This window comes from Osmerus eperlanus, chromosome 19 (genome assembly GCF_963692335.1).
Source record: "Osmerus eperlanus chromosome 19, fOsmEpe2.1, whole genome shotgun sequence".
Lineage (NCBI taxonomy): Eukaryota > Metazoa > Chordata > Actinopteri > Osmeriformes > Osmeridae > Osmerus > Osmerus eperlanus.
Genome location: NC_085036.1, coordinates 13,878,924 through 13,905,115, shown reverse-complemented (window position 1 = coordinate 13,905,115; position 26,192 = coordinate 13,878,924). Strand labels below are relative to the sequence as shown.

The window sequence follows — 26,192 nt, the reverse complement described above, 5'->3', positions numbered from 1 at the left end:
GGTGTTCCAGGCAGGTGTTTTGACTGAGGCCACTACTGTTTAGTCTCCGATGCTACCGCTGGTCTGGGTCACAAACGGTTCCAAGCGCGGGTTTTCTATGGCAACGTCGTGGTATACAGTAAAAGCCACGAATAGGTCTATGTCTACTACAGCAACGAAAACACCATCAAACATGTGACATAAGATGGTATGAAAACAAACGAAGTAAAATAATCTACCATCTCCTGTGTATTATCTAACATACGTTACATATGCCATGATGAAAAATACATATATTTAAGGCGGCTGGGAAGTTTGTGCAAAATTAATGAATAACACAGCCTACAAAAAAGAATGTAGCCTACGACCAAATCGCTAATGGGGAGAGAGTGTGATAGAGAGTCACCTCCTCCAGGTATATTTCATGTGGTTCCTGCAGGGACATGAACTGTTGGTGAATAGGCTACAGTGAGTACACTCATATTTTAGAGTGTATAGCCTACATGTGCGCTCTCTTGAGTTTTCATATTTTCATTCTGCTGGTGCTAGGTTAGTATAATCATGGCCTTGAGCAAAATGTCCTAATGCTCCTTATTTATTATAATTGCAGTCAGATGCCATATGGATTGTTGTTGTTTCTGAGGTTGGTGCAGTGGACTCCAGGAGCAGAAGGCATGAGAGTCTCACCTGTAGGGCTGCAGGATGCTGTGTGTGGAGCCACTTCCTCACACGCTGCTGATGTGCCCTCCAATATGCCAAGAGTCATTTCCATAACAAAGAGAACCTGTGGTGAAATAAGTTATTAAAAACTTTTGAAACCCTTGACATTAACAGCTTATTCTTATCTTTTGCAAGTCTCCTTCTGAAACCAACAGCAGAATGGTGTGTGTATTTACACCAACCACAAGGGAGGAACGATTTAGGAGAAAAGGGTAACAGGAAGACGAGTTGCCCTCTTAGTGATTTACAATATCAAGATACAACAGAGACAATGTTCTGTGTAATGGAGGACTGTTTGTGTCTCAACGCCTTACTGCTGTCTTTATTGTCTCGGATGTGATTTGACTGTTCATCCACGATAACTAAGGTGATCAAGGATGTCTGGAGATTTGTTGATAGGCGGTTTATTTCAAGACATTCTTATGAAATGTCACAGTTGCATGTCTGAATCAGTCCCTCAAACTGTCTTCCTGACACACACACACATACACACACACACAGCCGAATGATTTGTCTGCTGAAAATGCCAGCATTACACTGCCTTATATTGCCTTCTCTCCCATCTCCCTGTGCAAAGGAAGGTGATTTTTGAAGTATAAATGTCAATAGTAAGGAAGCCCATGCATAATGCACCCAGCGCAGCACTTGAAAGACGCAGGGTGAAGGGGGCTGTGGGACCCGGCTCTTTGTTCTGGTCCCCTCTCGTCTGCTGAGACACTGGCTCTGCTCTTTGCTCTCCAGGTGAAGCTAATAGGCTTACTCTCTCAACCCACATTGCCTTTCCTCTGAAAGTAATGCAGGATCCTCTGTAAAAGTCTGTACCAGCGTCTTCCAGCATAGAAATCCGTATCAGTATTTGACCTGGGGTTACCAGTGACCAGTGTCGGTGAAGTTCAGTTTCAGCAATAGCGTTTTTTCATATATATTTTTGGGACGTATTCCGAGGCAGATCCGCGTTTTGGTGATATGGTGATTTATATTGATATCATGTCTCTGTCGTGTCTTACACACAGGGTTATCAACAAGTCAAGAGTTACCAAATTATGATAATATAGTGCCTGTGGTCGTGTGTCATTTCCTGGAAGATGAGAAGAAAAGACAGGAAGGCGGTAACGCCTGACGACAAACTGAGCCAGAACGAGGTCATTTATCCACTGGTTCTCTCTCTGGACAAGCATGTCAGTGGTCTCACACCTCCATGATGTCTCCTTACACCTCACTCCAAATGTCCAGAACAGCCCAGTCCAGCACGTCTTCCCCAGGAAACCTTTTTACACATCTTCTGCCGCATGTCCGAAAACAATCCTGTGAAATACAATTTCACTACTTTTAGGGGGTGGTGAGGCCGTTGGCATAGACCCTTGCTTCTGATCCTAACCTGTACCTACCCAAGCTCCTTCCTATATTGCTCCAAAGAACAGCGCCCTTTCACCTCTCTGGATAAATGCATGTGTGATGGGGTTATTAGAACACACTTACAAGAGAGGCTGGCAGTAAATAGGCCTATTATGCCAACTGCCAAGCTGGCAAGTTAAAAGAGCTGTTGGAGTTAGCGTTGTGTGTACTAACGTCCGTCTTCCACTGTTTTTTCCGATGCATTGTTGTCCGCCAGCAGAGTGCCTGCAGCACTTAGAGCAGTTAGTGTACTGTATCTGAGAGGATCACTGAATTGGCTCGTCTTAATAATACATGTTTAAGTATGACCCACTATATTTACATTTGTCAAAGATGGAGACGGAACTGCAGCGGGTCAGGTGTACTTTTAAGACACTTTCAATCCCACAGAGATTCGCTCCTGAAAGCGTGCGTTTTGAAAGGAAAGTTCCGGAAATGGAGTTTAAGTCATATGTAGTAAATGGGAGGACACGTTAAAAGCTAGATTTTTAGAAGCTTTTGAATGTGGACGATTAGAGAGCAATCTCAAAATGAAAGCTTTTTCCACAAAACCTTTCAGAGGTACACTAACTGTTTCTCAAAGATCCCGTGGTTCACACTTCAAAGGGTTTGTCTTCTGCCATTGTAGCTGGGTGAAAAATGGAACCTTGCAGAAATAAATGAGGCATGTTTATTTTTCCTTCTTTTTGAATAACAATGTTGTTTTATTCTTTGTTCTCGATGAAGATTGCCACAACGACATATACAGTAGTTATAGTAAAGGCAGTCTCTCAGGTTTCCATTCAACAGCAGACTTAACCGTCGTAAACCACGTCATAAGTAATTGGTTGTTTTTCTTCTCATAGAAATTATCCATGGCATTTACTATGTTCATTTCCCTCTGTCTGATTGAGTTTCCAATAACGTCATGATCATTTTCCTTGATCTGGTATACTTTGTTACCTGGTAGGTATCAATACTCTAAAGGGAAATGATAGAGGAACAACCAGTAGATCAATGTAGAGGAGTGCTCTTATCTGATTACTAGGGGCCCTTACTCTAATTTGCATTTATTCTATAATGCTCTACAAATGAAGCCTGGCATCTCAACGCTGATAGTAAGGAAGCAGTTGCACAGAACAAAATCAATGTGATTCAATTAATCCTCTCAGGCGAAATCTGGTGATTCTGTCATCAGTCTGCATTTGAGGGAAACACTCCTGGTCAAGCAGCTGTCGACGGAAAAACTCAATAACAATAATAATATGTTGCCTGAGGATTTCTGTCTTCACCCTCAAGTTCTTTTGGAGACCTCAGTTCCAAAAAGATATTTTTAGATGAAATAAATTAGAAACCGTCAACCAATACTGCAAATGGGAACCGAAAAGGCCTTGGAAGACTTCTTCAAACATCCCAAAGTGCTGTTGCATCGGAAAATTCAACAAAATCCTTTCCATCACACAGGAAAAGAATAGTGTCGGAAGGACATTTTTTAATTGAGTTTAGAAATAGAAAATCATTTAATGTAATCTCGTCTAACTTTTAATTAATTTAACAGAGATCCTGTTGTGTAAGCCTTTGGGACAGAGTTATGAGTTACACCTGAGTACAAACTCGATCTCTTCACGTCTGCCACTTTCTGGTCTCCTTCCGGGGTGCGAAGACACACCTGCTGTCTGTAGGCCTTCACTGCCATCCAGAGATAACTCCACACTGGAGACACTGGCACCCCTGCCTCTCTTCTGATCTGCTTCAGTGACATCCTGTCACATGTCAAACTCCCGCAGGAAAGTCATCCTGCTGAACCTCTAGACTCATAACGCCCAGTCTGAGGCAGCGCCGATACCGTAGAAGCCAGAGAAAATAACCGAGAATTCTCTATAGGAAAAAAGGTTTTTGTACAAGTTAACCAGTTTGCCCTCATGATTTGCTATCCTCACTATGTCTCCCTCCCTCTCCTCCTCCAGATATCCCCGGCAGCCCCCCGGCCCAGTTCACCTTCAGACCGCTGCCTCCGCCGCCTCCTCCTCCGCACGCGTGCACATGCGCCCGGCCGGCGCCTCACATCTCGGAGGCCCTGCAGAGGAACACCCTGCCAGCCCGGAGCCAGCAGGACACAGACCTCCCACAGCCGGCAGACAGGGGCCAGCTCCACAACAGCTGGGCCCTCAACAGCAACATTCCCCTGGAGACCAGGTACAGCCCTGCCCCTGCCCTGTCGTCAGAGCCGAGACAGGACTTTGACTCTCTGGGGATGGTTGTCTCTGTGTGACTCACCAGAGGCCCTCGCTGGCTCACTTTTTCAGGGGTTGTTGTGTTGCCGTGACTGGAAGAGCCAGGAGTAGAGGCAGCAATGAGGATAGAGAATTGAAATGTTATTAAAAGCAGGTTTTTGGCAATCACTTTGATGTTTACTAAAGGCCCTCTGACAGGATATCAGACTTGTTTAATGACTTAGGAAATTAAAAATATTGTGAAATCAAAATGAGGTTTGAAGGTGCACAGCTTAATCATTACAGTTTGATGAGATTCAGAACTGGGCTTTTGAAAGGAGATGAAGAACACAAGTAATATGAACTGATTCATAATCAGCTCCAAATCAAGGTTACAATCAGCAAATCATTGATTTCACAGCCAGAGAACGTTCCATTCCAACCCTATTTTGTCACTTCCACACAAAAACACCTGCAGATGAAGGAAGCTAATAAAGAAAGTTAACAGGATAAGTCTGTGTTCCTCCAGATGCTTCAGGGTAATCCTGGGCGTTATAGCTCCTTGACATCAGTTGGCGTACAGTAAGTGAATAATCATTGGCAGGTGTTGAAATAATTGCTGTATAGAATATAGGTAACAAGCAATTAGTTCATTTTGGTTTAGTAGAGGACAGTTACTGAGGGAAGGGGAGGGACTGTGACACAGGTTAACAAGGCCACTAATTGATCTGAAACCAAAGGGAAGTCATCAATGCTAACAGATGTGATTGGTAAAAGTTGAAATTAAATAGACCTCCAAATGATGTCACAGTTTCTCATTCCTTTTTTGTTTTCGGCGGTCAAAAAGAAAAGAAAAAAAATGCAGAATTAAAATCCATTAAGTTTCTTCTAATAGAAAATGGCATTGTGGGTAGTTCAGAGGTTGAGAAACTCCATTAACTTGCTTTGAGCTCTGCATCTCTCCCCTCGTCGTTGTCAGAAAATGGACGACTACATTCAATTACAGAAGCACGGCCACATCAATCTCCCTCGGTTCATTTTGAACACAACTAATCAGAGAATGCTTTGTGTGTTTTGTGGCTTGTAAAGACTTACTCATTGTGTTTGGAAAGATGTGCTGTTGCATGAAAACCAATTGGATAACAAGCTGGAAGATGTTGAAAATGGAAAATGAGGTTGAGTGCGGTAAAAAAAAAAAAAAAAATATTCTCCATCTAAAGTTTGTCCCAGAAATATGAAATTGGAGTGTAGACGTAGAGAAGTAGCCAGCCTGTTCATGGTGCTGCATCTCTGCTGGCCTGTATACTTTTGTCAAACCTATTTCTTCTTAGTTCTCCACAGATATCTTTAAAATTGAAAATAAGTGATGCAATTAAACGTAAACAACTTTCATTGTGGACTAAAAGCATGAGGCATGTTGCTGGAGAGAGACAGACACATTAGAAGAGCAGTATCAGTATCACCACAGAGAGGCCTGCCCTGCACACGCAGAGACTAGGCTGCTTTAATTGAGTTTCTTAACCTTAGTGGGTAGATCTCCTGAAAGGAAATGTAGAAACTCCATGCTTCTCCTCTGAGGCAGTAATGAGTGTAAGTGAGAGGCCAGACTACTAGACCATCCTTCCTTTAGCATCACGTTATTTACCACGCTCCTACTGTAGAATGGATACAAAACCCTCCTTGAGGGTTTAGGTTGGTTGCGGGGCAGTTCTTTGGGCGTATGTGAAGCCCTCTGTGACATGCTTGCGTGTAAAAAGGGCTACATAACCACAAAAGAACATTACAAGTTAAAACTTTCTTTTCGACATTGGTGTAAAGTCCCCCAGCACTCAGATTTTCCCTCCCCACAAAAATCCACAGTGGTCATTTCTAGGAGCAGGGGTGAAAGTCACCGTTTCTGAGTCAAGGTGATGAGGATGCCCTCCAAAAATGAACTGTGTTGCGAAATCTGAGGTCAATATTCAAACATAATAAATGCGAGCTTTCCTGTTGATCAGCAAATTGCAATCCAATACCTCTTCCTGGCAGTTCGCTTATTGTCAATTTGAATGAATTTGAAATTGTCGCCGAAAATGTTTGTCAGGACACGAGCAAGCTTGGTTTAGTGCCCTGCGTCTTAATGACTTGATACCAGGCTTTCAACACATAGTATTTTGCAGCTTTCAAGAAATACTTTACACCAGAGACATAACATGTTTTTAAATGTTTTACCTGTGATGGCAAGTCTCACTAGCTAGAAATAATAAGATGACCAGAATAAGTGAAAGAGTAATTAAACATACGATAGCTGACTTCTAATTAACACCGTAAAGAATAAAATCTGTTTTACCAGACTGTTAATTTCGCGATATGACAGACTTGCTCTCGCCCGCAAACAATGTTAGAAGATAACTGAGAAAGCCTTGCCAGACCGTGACCATTCTCCCAGGGCCAAACGGCTAACGATCTCAACAGAGGGGCCAGACAGTTTCAGAAGAACCTCTTCAAAGCCCAGCCCTTTCCTTCTGGTCACGGAAGCAGCTTTTTCTAAGATTGTGAAAGCGGAGTCGATACCACCCTGAGAACACACAGACAGATAATATGGCACTGACCCAACATCAATGCAATTACGTATTTCTGTCAGATCAGCATAATGACCATATTCAAGACCACAAGCATATTCTTTCTAATTTCGTCGAATTACACTCAGACATGAATTGATTGGTCACCATCGACTGTTTTTGCTCTTAATAATTAATTTCTCAAGTGTCAGCACCACAGTAGCAGCTCAATAGCATTGTCCCCAAGTCTATCCAGACTGTATTACATCTTCATATCTGGGCCTGGACAATGTTGCATGATATTGCATGGGCCATTTCAGTATTATCCAATATAGTGCTGCCAATCAAAAGTTTGAACAGACTACGGCATATATTGTTCAATCGAACTACTAGGCCTTTCGACACACGGTGTAGATTGACCCCAGGCAGTGTGTTGAAACTAACTACTTAACATCCAGGTCTTCCCAGAGGATGCCGTGCTTCCACTGGCTTAGGCCAACAACGCAAACACATCTCCGATAGCTTCATTCCTTTGTGAACTGTACTTAAACTTAATTACGCCGTCTATGAAAAACGGTTCGGCAATTAAGCCTTGTGATATAATCTTTTCTAAAGCTGACCTTTGCACTCTCCACTGCTTAATTGAAGACTTAAAAGATACTGGCTAATGGTATTAAAACCTTTTCTAATTAGCGACCCGAGCTAGGGTTGTTTTCTGTTCCAGCTGTTGTGCGCTGGTTTATTCCCGGGCCACTGTAGTTGCCTCCAGCTTGTTAGATAAAGACAGTGGTTCCAAGGTCAAGTTCACAGTGAAGAGGAATTGGCCACCGTTCTGCATTAGCATAAATCAATGTGAGCCCAGTGTTCAGCATCACTGTCAGGTGTGAGAATTTAATACCAAATGTTGATCTCAAACTCTGTTAGTCTCTGTCGGTCTCTCTCTCTCTCTCTGTTGGTCTCTCTCTCTGTCGGTCTCTCTCTGTTTCATACACAGCAATCTCATTATTTTAAAACAAACACCCTACCTTAACACCTTTTACCATGACAAGTGTGTGTTTTGTGTTTGCAGTGTCCAGCGCCATGCTCACTTGGCTTGTTCTTGATGTGTTTCAGGCATTTCCTGTTCAAACACGGTTCCGGCTCATCGGCTCTCTTCAGCGCGGCCAGTCAGAACTACCCCCTGACCTCCAGCACGGTGTACTCCCCGCCCCCCCGCCCCCTCCCCAGGGCCACCTTCTCCAGGCCCATGTTCACCTTCAACAAGCCCTACAAGTGCTGCAACTGGAAGTGCACGGCCTTGAGCGCCACAGCCATCACCGTCGCCCTGGCCCTGCTTCTCACATACGTGATCGGTAAGTCCCCCGCTCCTCAGCGCCCTGTGCTTTTATTTATGGCGTTGTTGTTGTTGGCTTGTCACCGGCTGACAGCGCATTGATCGTTCTGGTATGTTAATGTGAAATAACAAGTCAGCGAAGGCCTTGTCTTTTAATCTGTTGTCTGTTGGGCTGAGAGCATCCTGTCCTTGGCGAGCTGCTTCCAGAGGTTCCTGCTACCCACAGGTCTCTGTGTGTTTCTCCTAATTGAGATGAAGTCCTTAAGCTGCCACTGTTAGGATCAATAAAGATCTTAGGAAATGCAACACATAGCAGGATGTAGCTCTTTAGACCTCCATTTCGGATCCTTAGACCTGCAGTTTGCTAAACCGCATGACCATGCATTAACGCTTCTTTAATAAGGCCGTTTCAGAGGCAACGGTTCAGCCCTTGTGTGCACAGACAAGAGATTCTGAATCCTCAACTGTCACAGTCAAACCTTGACTGCATTCTAACTGCTTGCTGCTTTCTCACATCTCCCTCTGCTACATTACACATTTTAAACAACAACTATAAAAATCCATAATCTTGCCGTGGCCCATAAGCGAAGCATAGAATGTGAGCTTGAGTCTTGAGTTTCGAACAGGAATTAAATTAGCCTAAATGTTAAGCCTGGCTGTTATCAGGCAATTATTCCAAATAGTTTTGTAACAGATGTGCTGTCATCAGGAATCATGTGGGGGCTGTTCATAATGTCAGATAAATAACTAAGGTGGGCCTTACCAAACTGTTACCCACAAGTCTGTCTGTAGGGGCACACATTACCAGATCAACATTAGGGTGAATACAGAGCAAAAGTTATTGGTTAAGTCTGAGTTATTTGTTTTACACCAAAATAGTGGAAACACTTTATTGGAAAGAGGTCTTCGTGATAATTTAATTTGTGTGAATAATTGGAACCAAAAAGGTGTGAGAAAAGGTAGGAACGAAGTACGAAACCTCACCAAGGTGTTTCGAGCGAGTTCACAAACGTGTCATGAACGCTCAAGACTCTCAAGAGATATTTACAAGATGGCGGCTCGGATGCTCGTCTGCATGTTCAGACCCAAGCTGGACCCCTGTCCCCTCAGCCAGGCCAGCTGCCCAGCCAGGCCTCCTCAGAGCCGGACGAGGGTGTCTGAGAGACAGGGGGGACATGTGGACGTACAGATTTGTGGGAGACGCACACAGATGCCACAGAAGAGTCACCAGTGTGTTAGGAAGAGGGGGGAGGACTAGGAAGGTGACTCCAGCTGGTCTAGCATGTCACCCACCTGGCCTCTGAGGAAGAGGAAGCACGTCACCCACCCAGCCTCTGAGGAAGAGGAAGCCACAACTCCATAAGCTACGAAACTTCAGTCGTACTCCAGAGAGGCAGATGTGTCTAATTCCTTAGTCTCCCTCCTCCTCCTCCTCCTCCCCCTCCTCTCCCTCCTCCTCCTCCTACGACTGAATGGCAACGTCATATGGGACGACTCATAGAAACCCTGAGGTAATGTTATCTGCTGAAAAGTTAATGCGGTCTGTTTTTCAAAGTCAGAATGCTGCCTGCGCTCCACTGATGTCTCTCCTGCCCTCTGTCTGCCAGTGTGTGAGTGTGTGGGCGTGTGTATGGGCGTGTGTGTGTGCGTGCACTGTGTGTGTGTGTGTGTGTGCGTGTGTGTGTGTGTGGGCGTGTGTGTGGCGTGCACTGTGTGTGTGTGCGTGTGGTAAAGGAGTCTCAGAGCCTTCTCTAACTGCTATACTTCTCCAAACTGCCAATTGATTATATCTTCCCATGATGTTTAGTAGTGTAATAACTTATAAGCATTAAACTCAGATTCCTTTTGATTCGTTTTTTTTTTATCACGTGTATTGAGGATAACAAAAGTCTAATGAACCTCAGATATCTCTCTCTCCAAGGTGTATTGGCAGGTTGCAACTCAGAGCGGGGGGGACAATATTCCTTGGAGAAAATTAAACGTTTTGATTTTTTCAGTTCATTAGGGCACTGTAACGGATAGCTGTCGGCTGTGGTATTGGTTTAATAGACTGAAAAGTGTTTGGATCAATGAGACTGACTAATGTCAAAGGGTCCGAGTCAAAGTCTCAGTGTTGAAAGGAAAGCGGGCAGCCGAGGAATTTATGATTCCAGGCGACTTGCCTTGAAGGTAGCAGACCTTTCATGCCTCATTGTGGTCATATTGATCGATCTATTTTCACTTCAGCTCCTTATTAGTATTCTGGCCATGGCTCCATAAACCAAACAATGCCCTTTTTGAAGAGAGCGAAGGATAGGGTGCAGAGGGCGGCCAGTAAATTATTTCCCCCAGTACAGGGAAGTTTAGATCAAGTGCCATTCTCTACTGAAACTGACAGCTCTACCGAACACACAGGATGCACCTGGAAGACAGAAGCGGGAGGTCAGATATTAATGGCACTGATGTTGTGAAGTAGCCTGTCCTTTATTCATGAGAAGTTGAACTACCAGGATCCAGCCCCAGAGAGAACGTTTATTCATGTCTACCAGTACAAAGACTCTTAATGCTTGGCATTCAGACATAAAGAGCCAACATCCCTTTCATATTTTGCCCTCTGGTGACAGTGTACGGCCTCGCCTGACTAAGCAGATCCTAATCTTAAGATGACTTGCTGCTGTCAGAGGTGACTGTGTCCTTTTAGCGTTAATGAGCAGTTCAAGCTGTGTTTTATCGTTTCGATTACTGAAACCCATTTTTGAAAACAGTAGGACGTGAATACAATTAGTCTTTGTCTTACAAACACTACTGCTATTGTTGTTGTGTAAATAACGACAACGAGCGCCATCAGAGAGTGCTGCAGTTGTAGTTTCGGTCGTGCTGTGGGAGGAACTCATCCACTACAGCCTCAGTAGCAACAGCAGAAGGAACTGTCTCCAGCTTCCCTGCGTGGAAACCACACTGCAGCGGGATCCTCCACGTCCAGCCCCCTGCTGTGAATCCAATCCAGCGCTTGCTCTTCATCACCCCCCCCAAAGTCTTCCCACAGATCTCCGCAGGGCACCGATGTGGAATAATGCAAACTGATGCCCCCAGTAATCTCTCTATCACATAGATAAAGCCCCTATTTGTAGCTGCTTTAAGACCAGGGTACCAGGGAGGCCCAGGGTGGGAGGTCAAGTGAGGAATCTAACCCCCTCTCCCCCCCCCCCTCCTCCCTAAAATCGCATCTATGTGTCATGATTTAATTATTCCCAGCTATTTACACTAGCTGGGTAGCAGCCTTGCCTGTCAGATGATAACTGTTATTGATGGGTCATAATTGGCTGGTGTTAAGCTCAAGGCGTTTGAGCTCTGGTTTGAAGCTGAAAATAGCTATCTAGGTCTACGGTGCTTTAAAGGGCAAAGTCTTATCTTCTCCTGTCTTTGTAGCAAGTACAAGGTGTAGTTACAACAACACACACACACGTTCTGTTAGCCTACACCTCGCATTTGAAGAGTAGTTTAAAGTATTACTTGTGTAGTTCTGTCCTTGAAGCTGGTCAAGCAAACCCGTGGGTTGCTCTGCTTGACCTGTGAATGCAGACGCTGCTGCTCACAGTACTGGGCTCTGGTTGTGTTGTAAACATCATCTCTGCTTGTGATTGAAGCCTAATGTAGCTGTCTGCCCAACAAATTCAAACAAAACATCTTCAAGTTGTTATATTTGGAGGCAGAGGACTTTTTAAGTGTTTAATTTGATTAGTCTTATAATAATGCATAATCATTTTATGCATTATGCATTTTTAAGAAGCAGATACTATCAATTATCCACTGAATATGTTCAACAAATGCAAATTGCCATGAACTACTTAGTCTCTAATTAGGCTTCACTTCTCAGCTGGCTAGCTAGTTGGGAGCAGGCGTCCTAAGATCTTTCCCAGTCGGGCCTGCTTTCTGAAAGGCAGACGACTAAGGAAAAGGTTTGAAGTGGTCGAGGCTGAATTACACCGGCCCGCGTGTCTAAATGATCCGCTAGCAACTGAGCGGCTGGAACACAGGCCACCTTTCCTGCCTGAGTCTCCGTGGTAACGAGCGGGAAGGCCTCTTAGGCTACCTGCTGGGTCCTTTGTTTGAGCACATGAATCAGGGATGGTAAGCTGCTGATTATTCCACTCACCTCCCCTCCGGTTCTCGCTGGTGTTTTTGATGTGCCTGCGCTAAACTCAGTTATCACAGACGTGCTCTCCATTCCCCGGCTTCGTTAACCTTTGTTTACGGGGTCTCTTGTAAAATATATTTACATAAATGCAGTAACGCATCCTAATCCAGCGATGAGCTGTAGATTGAGAGACCGTAAGGGTTGTGATGTGTTTTCAAAGTGCCAAATGTTCATTTTGAAGAGTCCAGGAGGTTTAGATACCTTGTTGTGTGTCTGCGTCAAGATACACCCTCATTCCAGATAGAGTTGTGCATGGGGAACGTAGTTACTGCTGAAGATCTGCAAACAGGACTGATCAGTCTGGTGATATAAGAGCAGAAGATCTGATCTCTCTTTTCACGGACGTACTGTCCTCTTTTGGACCATGAACTCAACATTTTACAGCTCAGAGATTTAACAGAAATTGGATTTTCGGTTTTCAGTTTTATTCTGTACAACATAATGCAGCATTACATGAAGTAATTTTTCATTCTACCTTATTGATTTGACTTAATCCATTACTTTAAGAAGAGCCGATAGTTTATCCTTCTTTGTATCTCTGATGGGTTCGCAGTATCTTAATATTCTATTTAATCTGTTTCATGAATCTCGCACAGCAACTTAAAGTAAGATATATATAATTGGTTTTTAGTTTAGGGATGATGACAGAGTTGGTTGGAAAAAATACATAAACTGCAGTTGGATGATGCAGATTTAGCATTGTGACATGACCAAGAGAAGCACATTGGTAATTGCCGATACCAGTTATTGTATGATCTTGTCTATTTTCAGAGGTGTGTGTGGGGGTGGTGTGTGTGTGTGTGTGTGTGTGTGTGTGTGTGTGTGTGTGTGTGTGTGTGTGTGTGTGTGTGTGTGTGTGTGTGTGTGTGTGTGTGTGTGTGTGTGTGTGTGTGTGTGGGGGGGGGGGGGGGGGTGGTGTGTGTGTGCGTGTGTGTGTGTGTGTGTGTGTGAACACTCCAGTATGAAGCATCATGATGTCTAAGACTCAATCTAAACATGTTATTTTCTCTCTCATCTCAAACGATGCAAGAGCAGACAGATGTCTGTCATTCTTCTCCGCAGCAGCTTGCTGCTCTACAGGAAGTGACATTCAGCAGAGTTTAGGCCTTCACTACACTGGAACAGATGTGCTTAGTCCTATTCTTTTCTTCTGTTGTTCTTTCATGCTAATCCTGGTCTCTCTCTCTCCTTTCCTCTCGGACTCTCTATCTCTCTCCTCTCTCTCTCCTTCCCCATCTCTCTCTATCTCTCCCTATCTCTCTCTATCTCTCCCTCTCTATCCCTCTCTATCTTACACTCTTATCTCTCTATCTTCTCTCTCCCCCCTCCCTCTCTCTCCCCCCCCTCCCTCATTCCCCCTCTCTCTCCTCCCTCTCCCCCCTCTCCCTCCCCCCCTCTACAGCGGTGCACCTGTTTGGACTCACATGGCACCTCCAGCCCGTGGACGGTCAGCTGTACGAGAACGGACTGGGCAAGCTGGACCAAGACTCAGAGAGCATCGACATCACCTTCACATCGTTCGACTTACCTGGCCTCAACAGCACCTTCAGAGGTACGGCGGTGCCCACCATACAGCCTGGACTGCATTGCTGTCGTAGCGCAGTTTTGATAGAGCGAGGTTGTTTGAAGGAAAAAAAAAGGTGGTGTTTAAGCACCAGAAGTAATACCATTGGGTTACTCCCATGTTTACATGTGGGCCTGTTGTTCTGCTTCAGCTAGTGTGGTTGGGGCTAATGTGTTTTGACTGGTTCCTCTACAGTGGTGAGTTGCAGGCAAGATAAACAGCTGGCTGTCTGGGTGAATTGCAGGTCACTCAACAGTTAAAACGGCTTCTCTGTTTGCTGGGCATTGCCTCCATTAGTGAGATAAAGATCTGATTATAGAAATTTTCCACTTCCGAAGAAGAAAGCTCATAGAATCAATGGGATGGAGAAATAGAATTATTCCAATAACAGCAGACCAGCCCTGGGGTTCCAAATACGGCAGAGGTACAATTCCATATCGGCAATGAGTGAAATAATTCAGTTCCATTCCGCATAATTCAATTCCATCTCTATAACCGTGTGAACCAGAAAACGTTCACCGCAACTAGGGCAATGTTGAAGAGTAGATTAAAATCAAATCAGTTATGAAAATATTGGATTGCCCCTTCGTAAGCACATAATGACTCGGGGTAAAAGCCTGGCGTTGGAGTTTGAACCGTTCCCCTCACATCTGCTGCTCCCATCCCGTCCTCTCCAACACCCTGAGCAGGTGAGGGAGGAGGAGGGAGGAGGACCCCCACCCTGAGCAGGTGAGGGAGGAGGAGGGAGGAGGACCCCCACCCTGAGCAGGTGAGGGAGGAGGACCCCCACCCTGAGCAGGTGAGGGAGGAGGAGGGAGGAGGACCCCCACCCTGAGCAGGTGAGGGAGGAGGACCCCCACCCTGAGCAGGTGAGGGAGGAGGATGCTAGCCTAGCCGTGCCAGGGCACATTAGCATGCGTCGACTATGAAGCGATCATGGGGAGCTTCATGGGTAGTTAATTAAAGAAAGCGAGCAGAGTTTAATCCCCTCCCAGGCTGCGGGCTCCAGCAGGGTTAACAGTTTCACACCTCAGGTCTGTGTGGAGCTGAAGACACCTGTCTTCATTTCAGCTCTCCAGCCTTCACGCTCGCACACAGACGCTGTGGTCCTCAGCGGGTCTGGGTCACGCCTGATGGGACCATGTCCCACCCACTTTTTGAAAACCACCCGCTTTGAAACGGTCCCACTCACGTTTGAAAACAAACCCTACTTGAGCGTCCCTGTTTCTTGGTATCAGAGGTCAGGATCCATGGTGTGCAGACCTGGACGGCAGAGACAGACTGAGCTGTAACTCTGTCTGTCAGATCTTATCAGTTTAAATGATCTAATTGTATTGTATATTGATGTTTTACCTTGTTTTATAATCTTAACTGTAGCACTTTGAGATTTGTTTTCAAATGTAAAGTGCGTTAGAAATAAAATCTATTATTATTATTATTATTTGTCTCTGAGCTCCGGAGAGTGCTGTCAGTCATATTCTGTGTCCTCAGTTCTAAGTAGTGAACCCTCAGGAAAAAAAACATTCAGTTTTAATGAAACGGGCACGCTGGATCTAGAATGTATTAATGTGTTATTTTTTTCAGCTGTCAGTGAAATGACGAGGACTCTAATTGAAAAATTGTTTAATTTAATTGAAATTGGATTACTGGAATAATTGTTTTATCAGAATAGACTGGAGGCTGAGGAACTCATTTGCTTGTGTGTTGGTTTTGAAGTAAGTAATAATTCTTTTTTTTGTTTTTGCCAACCTTGAGTGAAATGAAAACTACAGTAGGACTGCTGATGGAGGAAAGGCTAGCTACATTGTCCCCACACACACTTACATTTAGTAATTTAGTCATTTAGCAGACGCTCTTATCCAGAGCGACTTACAGTAAGTACAGGGACATTCTCCCCGAGGCAAGTAGGGTGAAGTGCCTTGCCCAAGGACACAATGTCATTTTGCACGGCCGGGAATCGAACTGACAACCTTCAGATTACTAGCCCGCTTCCCTAACCGCTCAGCCGCCTGACTCCCCACAGCATACACAGCATCAACGACCAATATCTTCCAGATTGAAACAATTAGCGTGTTCGGAAACTCCCCGTTACCATTAACAAGTCCACCTGCTTCACCTTTAAGTATACGTCTTCTTTTATTCACCTGCTGTCGTCTCTATTGCTGTGATTACCAATACACTCACCGCACACTTTTCCAAGATTGTCGAGTGCCACGTTCATTCAAACACCTACGACGGCACGCCAAGCCGGAAAGGTCCACCGTCCTCTCCATCCACTGCTCTCTGCGGACACGCGGGAGAATACTCAATACTCCAGTTTCTTCCAGGAGGCAGCACGGAGGAGATAAGATCAACTTAATGTGCAGAGCGGAGCCCCCGAGAGCTCATGTTCCCCACCAGGAACGGGCTGGGATCAATAATGTGACACCCTCCGGTGTTGGCATAGCCGGTTGAGCGCTGACACCAGAGGTTATCAGCACAGAATAATTAGTTCACACCCCGCTGGAAGAGCTGTTTGCTAAAGCTCCTGCCTGGTCAATACAGCACCATGGTTCCTCCTGTTGCTTGTTTACAAAGCCGGTACTGTAGCACCAGGGTCAAAGCCAGTACTGTAGCACCAGGGTCAAAGCCAGTACTGTAGCACCAGGGTCAAAGCCAGTACTGTAGCACCAGGGTCAAAGCTAGTACTGTAGCACCAGGGTCAAAGCCAGTACTGTAGCACCAGGGTCAAAGCTAGTACTGTAGCACCAGGGTCAAAGCCAGTACTGTAGCACCAGGGTCAAAGCCAGTACTGTAGCACCAGGGTCAAAGCCAGTACTGTAGCACCAGGGTCAAAGCCAGTACTGTAGCACCAGGGTCAAAGCTAGTACTGTAGCACCAGGGTCAAAGCCAGTACTGTAGCACCAGGGTCAAAGCCAGTACTGTAGCACCAGGGTCAAAGCCAGTACTGTAGCACCAGGGTCAAAGCCAGTACTGTAGCACCAGGGTCAAAGCCAGTACTGTAGCACCAGGGTCAAAGCCAGTACTGTAGCACCAGGGTCAAAGCTAGTACTGTAGCACCAGGGTCAAAGCTAGTACTGTAGCACCAGGGTCAAAGCCAGTACTGTAGCACCAGGGTCAAAGCTAGTACTGTAGCACCAGGGTCAAAGCCAGTACTGTAGCACCAGGGTCAAAGCCAGTACTGTAGCACCAGGGTCAAAGCCAGTACTGTAGCACCAGGGTCAAAGCCAGTACTGTAGCACCAGGGTCAAAGCCGGTACTGTAGCACCAGGGTCAAAGCTGGTACTGTAGCACCAGGGTCAACACCAGTACTGTAGCACCAGGGTCAAAGCCAGTACTGTAACACCAGGGAGAGAGAGATACTCTGCCTACATTCCTACATTCTTTCACTCATCACCTGAAACAAGACGCAAGAAAAACGCTTAATTTTCATGTTTTGTTGTTTTCCCGCCTCTAGATAAGGATGTGTTCCAGCGAGGCAAGGCCATAGACAGGGGCGAGGTGGACATCGGGACCACGGTGGTGCAGACCATCCCTCCAGGGTTGTTCTGGCGCTTCTACATCACCATCCACCACCCGGAGTACGTTAAGTTCAACATCTCCCTGGCGCGAGACGCCCTGCTGGGGATATACGGGCGAAGGAACATCCCACCCACACACACACAGGTACGCACACACACACACACACACCCACACACACACAGGTACGCACTCACCCACACACACACAGGTACGCACACACACACACACACAGGTACGCACTCACCCACACACACACAGGTACGCACACACACACACAGGTACGCACACCCACACACAGGTACGCACACACACACCCACACACCCACACACCCACACACACACACACACACACACACCCACACACACACAGGTACGCACACACGCACCCACACACCCACACACACACACACACACACACACACACACCCACACACACACAGGTACGCACTCACCCACACACACACACACACACACACAGGTACGCACTCACCCACACACACACCCACACACACACAGGTACGCACTCACCCACACACACACCCACACACACACAGGTACGCACTCACCCACACACACACACACACAGGTACGCACTCACCCACACACACACCCACACACACACAGGTACGCACACACACACACACAGGTACGCACTCACACACACACACACCCACACACACACAGGTACGCACACACACACACACAGGTACGCACTCACACACACAGGTACGCACACCCACACACACACAGGTACGCACGCACACACACACAGGTACGCACGCACAAACACACAGGTACGCACACACAGGCATACTAGATTAGCCATAATGCCTACGCACAAACACCTGTCTTCCTTCAGCTGCTCACATGTATTTTTCTGTACACTAAATGTGTTTTCTGAGACTGTGTTTGAACAGGATCAGCAGTGCAGTGTGCTGGTGGGTGAAACCGGAAAAATGGATTCAGTCATTAAGTTAATTATGATCGTCAGTGGAGTCCCACCAATAATGTTTATTTAATGCAAGAGGAGTTTAAGTGTGTATGGTGTATTGTCATAGAAATAACACAATTAAGAGAGGATCTAGTGGAACTAATATGGAGTCGGTAGGACACCATAACTCCCCAATCACTGCTCGTTAAGAGTCTAAGATCAACAGTTTAAATCAAAGACCTGGTATAATTCAATTAAAACCTCCTCTATATGCACATTTGCATATGGACAAATAATTAATGAGCGCTAATTGAAAGGTTCCTTTCAACACAGACATGCACTTCACCAGGAGGACAATAATTATCGTCTTTGTAATCACGCTTGGCAGAGCCCACTACTGTACTCTGGACCGTGTTCAAGTCCTGTCTCGGCCGTCTCCCGTGGCGATGCCATGTCTCTGTCAGTGTGGAGGAGCGAGTCAGCCTTGCTGGGCCTGCTGATTGAGTACCCAGCATGCCGTGCAGCTGAACACCTAGGTCAGGGTGAGACCTCCGCAGCCTCGGCTCATCTGTCACACACCCGGTCTCCTCGCCCGGCTCCTCGCCCGGCTCCTCGCCCGGCTTCTTGCGTCTCCTCCTCCACGTGCAGGCGGTGGTGGCGGTGGTGTCGGCGGAGGCGGTCTCCTGCGAGCCTCACGTCGGTTACTTCCCTCCTCTACTGTCCGAGGAGATTTTGCCAGTGTTGCCTTGGAGACAAGGACGCAAAGTGCGGTCACCGTCGGTCTCCGCTCGGTAGCAGCGGTTTAAACCTCAGAGCACAGAGCTGAAACTCTGTGTTTCAACATCCATTAGCACCGTGTTACTCTCTACTCTTGATGTATTGCTGTTTAGCCTCGTGCTGCAGCTCTCTGTCACCAAGCGTCTCTGGAGGAGGGGAAACTTCGCTCGTCTTTCTTCAGGGTTTAGGTTGGTTGAGAAGCAGTTCTGTATGTGAAGCCCTCTGCGACTTTGGTTTGTAAAACAGGCTGTACAAATAAGATTTGATTTGGCTTGAACATGCCTGGCCACGCCGCCCCCGCGCCCGCATGAATCACAAACACCACTCCGCCCCCCGCTCCCCAGGGGGCTCTGCTGAGAGACTCTGGGTCAGAGCGAGGTCGATTGGCCTCGGGCCTCAGGGTCGTGCACGTGCCCTGGGGCGACCTTGGGTGGCTCTGGATGATGCCCCTCAGCGGCCGCGAGGCGGTTAGGAAGCTGCCATCACCAGCGGAGGCCTGCTGATGTCCAGCAGCACACATGAGTGACACCTGGGAGCGTCATCCCGCCCCGGTCATCTGCTGCTCCAGCCACACAGCCGCCCCCGGCTCCTCATCATGCTCACTAAGGGCAGAGTCAAAAGGGGTCTTGGGCCTCCGCATATGCTGGAGTTCAGGTTCTCTTCAGATGGATGACTGAGGCAGCTGGGGGCTGGGTGTCTAGACTGGGGGGCAGGGGGCTGGGTGTTTAGGCTGGGGGGCAGGGGGCTGGGTGTCTAGGCTGGGTGCTGGGGTGGGTGTCTAGGCTGGGGGGCAGGGGGCTGGGGTGGGTGTCTAGGCTGGGGGGCAGGGGGCTGGGGTGGGTGTCTAGGCTGGGGGGCAGGGGGCTGGGGTGGGTGTCTAGGCTGGGGGGCAGGGGGCTGGGGTGGGTGTCTAGGCTGGGTGCTGGGGTGGGTGTCTAGGCTGGGGGGCAGGGGGCTGGGGTTAGGCTTGCTGGCTCTATGCCAGAGGAGAAGAGGCTGTGATGAGACCTGGGGAGATGATCCCCACAAGACACACAGGCCTGACCACACCCAGGGGCTGGGGGTGTCTCCTCCCCTGCATCACAACCCTGAGTCATGTGACCCTGAATCATGTGATCCTGAGTCATGTGACCCTGAACACGGAGGATGCATTCAGGCCATATTCCGAATGTAGTATTTTCAGATTAAGACGATGTGGAATAAACCAATATTATATTTCGGTGCATGTAAACGTCGTCTCTCTGTCTCTCTCCAGTTTGACTTCGTCAAGCTGCTGGACGGGAAACAGTTGATCAAACAGGAAGTCCAGTCTCCCGAGGTCCCCAGCTCCTCCCCCAGACACCTGATCCTGGCTTCCCTGCAGGAGACGGGCTTTGTGGAGTACATGGACGCCGGCACCTGGTACCTGGCCTTCTACAACGACGGCAGGAAGATGGAGCAAGTGTTTGTTCACAGCACCGCTATTGGTAACTTCCGTCTGTTAAGCTCAAGAGCACATCAGACACTCAGGAGACCGTAGTCGCTAACGAGAATTTCTCAAAGTATGCTAACATGATTTGGAGCAATAATGAATTCCTGTGTATTGTGTTACATTTATATTACGGAAAAGTGCATGACATTATTCCAAGATAATGTGTTTATGAAAACGCTACGCTCAAAGCAATTAGTATTGTTATACCGCTGTAAAAGAAACAGGAAATGGTGCTCATAGGGGAAATGTTGTGCTCCAAAAGCGCTGAAAAAGTCTTCCTTTCCAACTTCAGATTGGTTGTGTTCTCTCGCCAGTTGCGCAGAACCACAAAAGGTCTCTCGTCCTTTCCTCTCCGCCTCCCTGGCTGTGCTGAGGGAGGCGCCAGGCTGTTCTAACACACTCACCTTCGCTTCCTGAGAAGACGGTTTTCTGTCTTAACACCACTCCAGTGTGGGGTTCTCTCTCCCAGCTTTCAAACTGTTTCTTTATGATCACTGTTACCGCCAGCAACCATTACCATTATATTAATTAAAGAGCTGTAAGATATCCGGACGATAAGTTACGAATGATCTTGGTGGTGTGTGTGTGTGTTGTGTTGTGTGTTGTGTAACTGCTTCTCTCCCTGTGTGTGTGTGTGTGTTGTGTAACTGCTTCTCTCCCTGTGTGTGTGTGTGGGTGTGTGTGTGTGTTGTGTAACTGCTTCTCTCCCTGTGTGTGTGTGTGTGTGTGTTGTGTAACTGCTTCTCTCCCTGTGTGTGTGTGTGTTGTGTAACTGCTTCTCTCCCTGTGTGTGTGTGTGTGTGTGTTGTGTAACTGCTTCTCTCCCTGTGTGTGTGTGTGTTGTGTAACTGCTTCTCTTCCTGTGTGTGTGTGTGTGTGTGTTGTGTAACTGCTTCTCTTCCTGTGTTTGTAGAAAGTATGGATGGCTGCTCCACTAACTGTCATGGCAACGGGGAGTGTGTGGCGGGGCACTGCCACTGTTTCACCGGCTTTCTAGGCCCTGACTGCTCCAAAGGTACTCTGCACTTCTCATCTACATGCAAAATATTCTAACGAGTCTATTCATCTTTAATGACGTGTATGTGAATAATGACCGCCTTTAGTGGGAATAGTGTGGATGTGGAAATATATTGTATTTAAATTTATTTTTGGGGTTGTTAAACCCGCAGTCATTTACAGTGTTCTTTCAAACTGTATTGTTCTGAAAAAGTCTGATTTAATGAAATGGCAACGGTTACTCTACCCTTTGGTGTGTAACACTTTATATTATCAATACTGTGAAATCCATTAAGCACTAAATTGGAATATTATGTACAGGACATGAAAGCAGGACAACCAGGGCCGGTGTTGATTTCAGAGCCACTCTGTGGTCAGTGAGGTCTCTGTTAGCCTTGTCTGGTTGAAAGCCTTAATCTTTAGGCCCTGTCTCTCTCCAGATCTGGGGCCGGGGAGGCTCTGTAGCGGGCATAATGTGTATATTACTGCTCCCAGTGTGGAACGGTGGCCTGTTACGGAGAGTAATGTCCGAGGCAATCTCTGCTAGGCAGCCTTCACACAGGAGGAGCACATGAACAGCCTGACAGGAGATATGGAAGCTACTGGGCAGGAGGAGAGAAGGGGAAATGGCCATGTGGTATCATATTGCTTTTTCGTTTTCAGAGAGAACTGCTTCCTAGAATTGCATCTCCCTGCATCTCTGCTTTTTGTAAATACGGGGTGGGTTGAAATAAGCTTCTCCAAGAGAATGAAAACGCAGGATATCAACGATGAGGGTTTAGTTGACATCCCCATCACCCTTCAGGCACACCGCAGAGAAACATAGATTAAAAGTATATTTCTACAAACATGCCTATTAGCTGTGATCCTATCGCACGCGCTCTGTTCTGCTAGACATCTTGGTGCCTCAAGTCTGTGAGTCCTAAACTCTGCATCCGTCTGTAAATATCTGTTTTCGTGCCTAACAGAGAGAGGAGGATGCAGGTCCGGGTGAAACACTGCAAGGGGGTGAAGGTAGACGCCACGGCAACGAGAGTTAGTCTCTGGTGCCTCTCGAGTGGAATTGAAGTGGTTGAGAGATTAGGTGGATTTCACAGGCAGAGGGGACTGTGTGTGTGTGTGTGTGTGGGGGGGGGGGGGGGGCGGGGTGTACGTCTGTTGAGACTAAACCACTTCTACGGATTAGGTGATATCAACTCCGGGTTTGTTAGAGATCCTGGTGATGTGCGAGGTGGGTAGAGGAGACGGCTTCTGAGGAGTTTCATGTCGGGTCTCAGAGGACAGGCTTCCAGGAGAACCAGCACCAGGCCCTTCACTTTCCATTTTCAGATAATAAAAGAAAAACCTGGGTTGAGGTTAGAAGGTAGAAACCTATTTGCGTTGTACAATAACAGCTTCAACCCCAGGCGTAGGTCTGTGTGGGTGGGACAGCTTTTATGAAATTACTGAGGATGCAGTTTTTCTTAATTTTCTTGATGAAAAATGTGTGTTAGTGGAAGAGACAGATTTACCGTTTTCCCCCCAAAAAACGAATGGGCCATGTCCCGCTGGTGATGAATGAACAGACTCCTGCCCGGTGTTTTATAAAGGGAGGTCTGTGCTGTGTTGCAGACTCCTGCCCGGTCCTCTGCAGTGGCAACGGAGATTACGAGAAGGGCTTCTGTCAGTGTCACCCTGGCTGGAAGGGCTCTGAGTGTGACATCCAGGAAGACCAGTGCATCGACCCCACCTGCTCCAATCACGGCACGTGCGTCAACGGAGTCTGCCTGTGTAGTCCCGCCCACAGAGGAAACAACTGTGAGCAAGGTACTGTCCTGGTCGTCACTGCCTCTGATGAGAAATCACCGTTTACACAGATCCAGGTCACAGCTGCAGGCTGGCGGGGATAGTGGAGGGTCCCTCACTGGAGGAACAGCAGCAGCACCTGTTATTCAGCTAGAAAAACACAGGTGTTGGGGTTATTAGCGGTAGCCTCTGCGTCTGTTGTCGTCTGCATCCTGGCCTTCCACTAGACACAGAAGAATGTCTTTGTGGGTAGTTTTTCATTGTGCTTTTTAGGTCAGAATAGTAGTTCAGAAAACACAGAGATAATGAATAAAACCCCTATGCCGTATTACAGCAATTAAATCTTCTAGGTGGTTGACAGAGTTCTTATATTTCTATTATTAGATTGACCCCTCTCTGCACATAAAAGTATACACACACACACATTTTTTTTTAATGTCATTTGAAAAGCTTGAAGGGGAAGTAACCAGATCAATTGCTTGTCCTTATGTAGCTGTAGGGCCATTATTGGCTCAGTCAGAGATATCCGTGCCAGAGAATAACCTTGAGCCAATGAGCTTGTGATGACAGTCCAGCCTGCGAGCGTTGTAGTAATTGCTGTGGTTAACACTGAATAGATTTTCCCTTTTTCTTTTCGTATTCACATTAGTCAGAGCAGTTGATCTGTAGAGTATCACAACAGTATGTGATCAATTAGCTGCAGACACAAACTGAAGCCGCTCGTTGTTAGTTCTTCATGAGAATCGCGTTTTTGAACGGCAAACGTTTTGGTGTGTTAGTGGAGGACGATGTGGTTTCCTCTCACGGCCGCTGTTCCTAGCAGCAAACCCTTCACAGCTAGCGCAGCTCTCCTCGTGAGGCTACGGCGACACAGCTAAAATAAACAGGTGTGAGATTAGCAGGGTGAGAAGGCCCGGAGATGATCTTTCCGCCTACAACTCCAGAGAGGAAGCGGAGTGTTATTAAATTATTAAAATGTTACAGTATACTGTGTCGTAGGCAGAGAGTCCACATTAATGGAAACGTTATCGTTTCCATCTCTCTCTTTTTATAAACTTTGTTATCTATGTTTCATCTCGGTATCGCCTTCTTTGGTTGTCATTCTATTTTTAACCATCTTATTTATTCACCATGTTGCCTCTCTCTCTCTCGCTCTCTCTCTTTCCCCCCCTCTTCTCTCCCTCTCTCCCTCTCTCTCCCCCCCTCTCTCTCTCTCTCTCTCTCTCTCTCCCCCCCTCTCTCTCTCCCTCTCTCTCCCCCCCTCTCTCTCTCTCTCTCTCTCTCTCCCCCCCTCTCTCTCTCCCTCTCTCCCCCCCCCCCCCCTCTCTCTCTCCCTCTCTCTCCCCCCCTCTCTCTCTCCCTCTCCCCCCCCCCCCCTCTCTCTCTCCCTCTCCCCCCCCCCCTCTCTCTCTCCCTCTCTCCCCCCCCCTCTCTCTCTCCCTCTCATATATATTGTCTGTGCCAGTGGACTGTGTGGACCCTCAGTGTTCAGGTCATGGTGTGTGTGTGAGGGGGGAGTGCCTGTGTTCCCTGGGCTGGGGAGGTCCTGACTGCCAGAGCCCCCTCCCAGCCTGCCAGGAGCAGTGCTCTGCCCATGGCAGCTTCCTCCTGGACGCAGCAACCTGCACCTGCGACCCCGGCTGGACCGGCACAGACTGCTCTACAGGTGGGTCTGTCTCCACACACACACTTGATTCCCCTGATCCACTCTCTGTAGCCCAGCTGAACTGGCCCAGAGACTTTGAGTTTAGAGGTCGGAGCTGTGACCTCTCCTTCAGCTGTGTCTGGAGTTGGTGTCAGGATGTCTGTGTCTTCAGCTGTGTCTGGAGTTGGTGTCAGGATGTCTGTGTCTTCAGCTGTGTCTGGAGTTGGTGTCAGGATGTCTGTGTCTTCAGATGTGACTGGAGTTGGTGTCAGGATGTCTGTGTCTTCAGCTGTGTCTGGAGTTGGTGTCAGGATGTCTGTGTCTTCAGCTGTGTCTGGAGTTGGTGTCAGGATGTCTGTGTCTTCAGCTGTGTCAGATTAAGGCCTAGATTGCTTTCTATCACTTCTAGTTTCACCTCTGGCCGAGGAACACACACCTGTGTGTGTGTGTGTGTGTGTTGTTTCAGTCAAAGTCAGAGATTTATAACCATTTGCATAGCATAACGATAGGCCTGTCTGGAAAACGACATTCTTGTGACATAGCAAGCATCAGCCATGCTCAGTAGTGACATCAAAAGGAAAATAAATATACATTTAAAACACTGGCATTAAGAAATAGCCCCAAAACAGAGAAAATTCTGTAAAAACAGTCAAACTAGCAAATGGGTCGAGAATAGCAAACCTCTCAGTTAGACGCCTGGTAACGATCTGCCTGACCCTATCAGAGACAGACCTTCACATTCCCAGCAGCCTATCAGACAACTGAACAGTCGTTCCTCTGACACGCTGGGTGTAAATTAACCTGCTCTCCACGACTCCAATCTCTACCAAGTTCCCAACGTGTTCCTTTATCAATACTAACATACTCTTTTCTGATGGGAACAGACGATACGTTTGTTGCCTGTTAATGACTGTTTCCTTTTCTCAAAATGGCCTCTGGGACGCCACAGAACCCTGGCTTCATCGTGACATATCCTCCTCTTGTTTGCACATTTGTACAAATCTGAAATGAATGACACCCACGCATCGTGAACTCGGGCTACACATTTTCTGGCTGTTCGGATGCTGACGGATTCACCCCGTGATTTAAGTTGAGTTATTTGAACTCAACTCCAGTTAGCTGTGACAAAGTTACAAACTTTCAACGTGATAAATACTTCCGCACC

At 47.1% G+C, this 26,192-nt stretch overlaps 1 protein-coding gene across 2 annotated transcripts in view; it reads left to right on the top strand.

Moving 5' to 3' along the window:
* The window catches only part of tenm1 (teneurin transmembrane protein 1), a 101,845-nt gene that overhangs the window by 37,698 nt on the left and 37,955 nt on the right, over positions 1-26,192 (top strand). For both annotated transcript variants that reach the window (XM_062485706.1, XM_062485705.1), the window contains exons 4-11: positions 4,041-4,269; positions 7,940-8,178; positions 13,739-13,888; positions 17,358-17,566; positions 20,386-20,596; positions 21,515-21,616; positions 23,209-23,403; positions 24,848-25,048. In XM_062485706.1, coding sequence (XP_062341690.1) covers positions 4,041-4,269; positions 7,940-8,178; positions 13,739-13,888; positions 17,358-17,566; positions 20,386-20,596; positions 21,515-21,616; positions 23,209-23,403; positions 24,848-25,048 — 1,536 coding nt within the window. The remainder of the gene's footprint in view (positions 1-4,040; positions 4,270-7,939; positions 8,179-13,738; positions 13,889-17,357; positions 17,567-20,385; positions 20,597-21,514; positions 21,617-23,208; positions 23,404-24,847; positions 25,049-26,192) is intronic.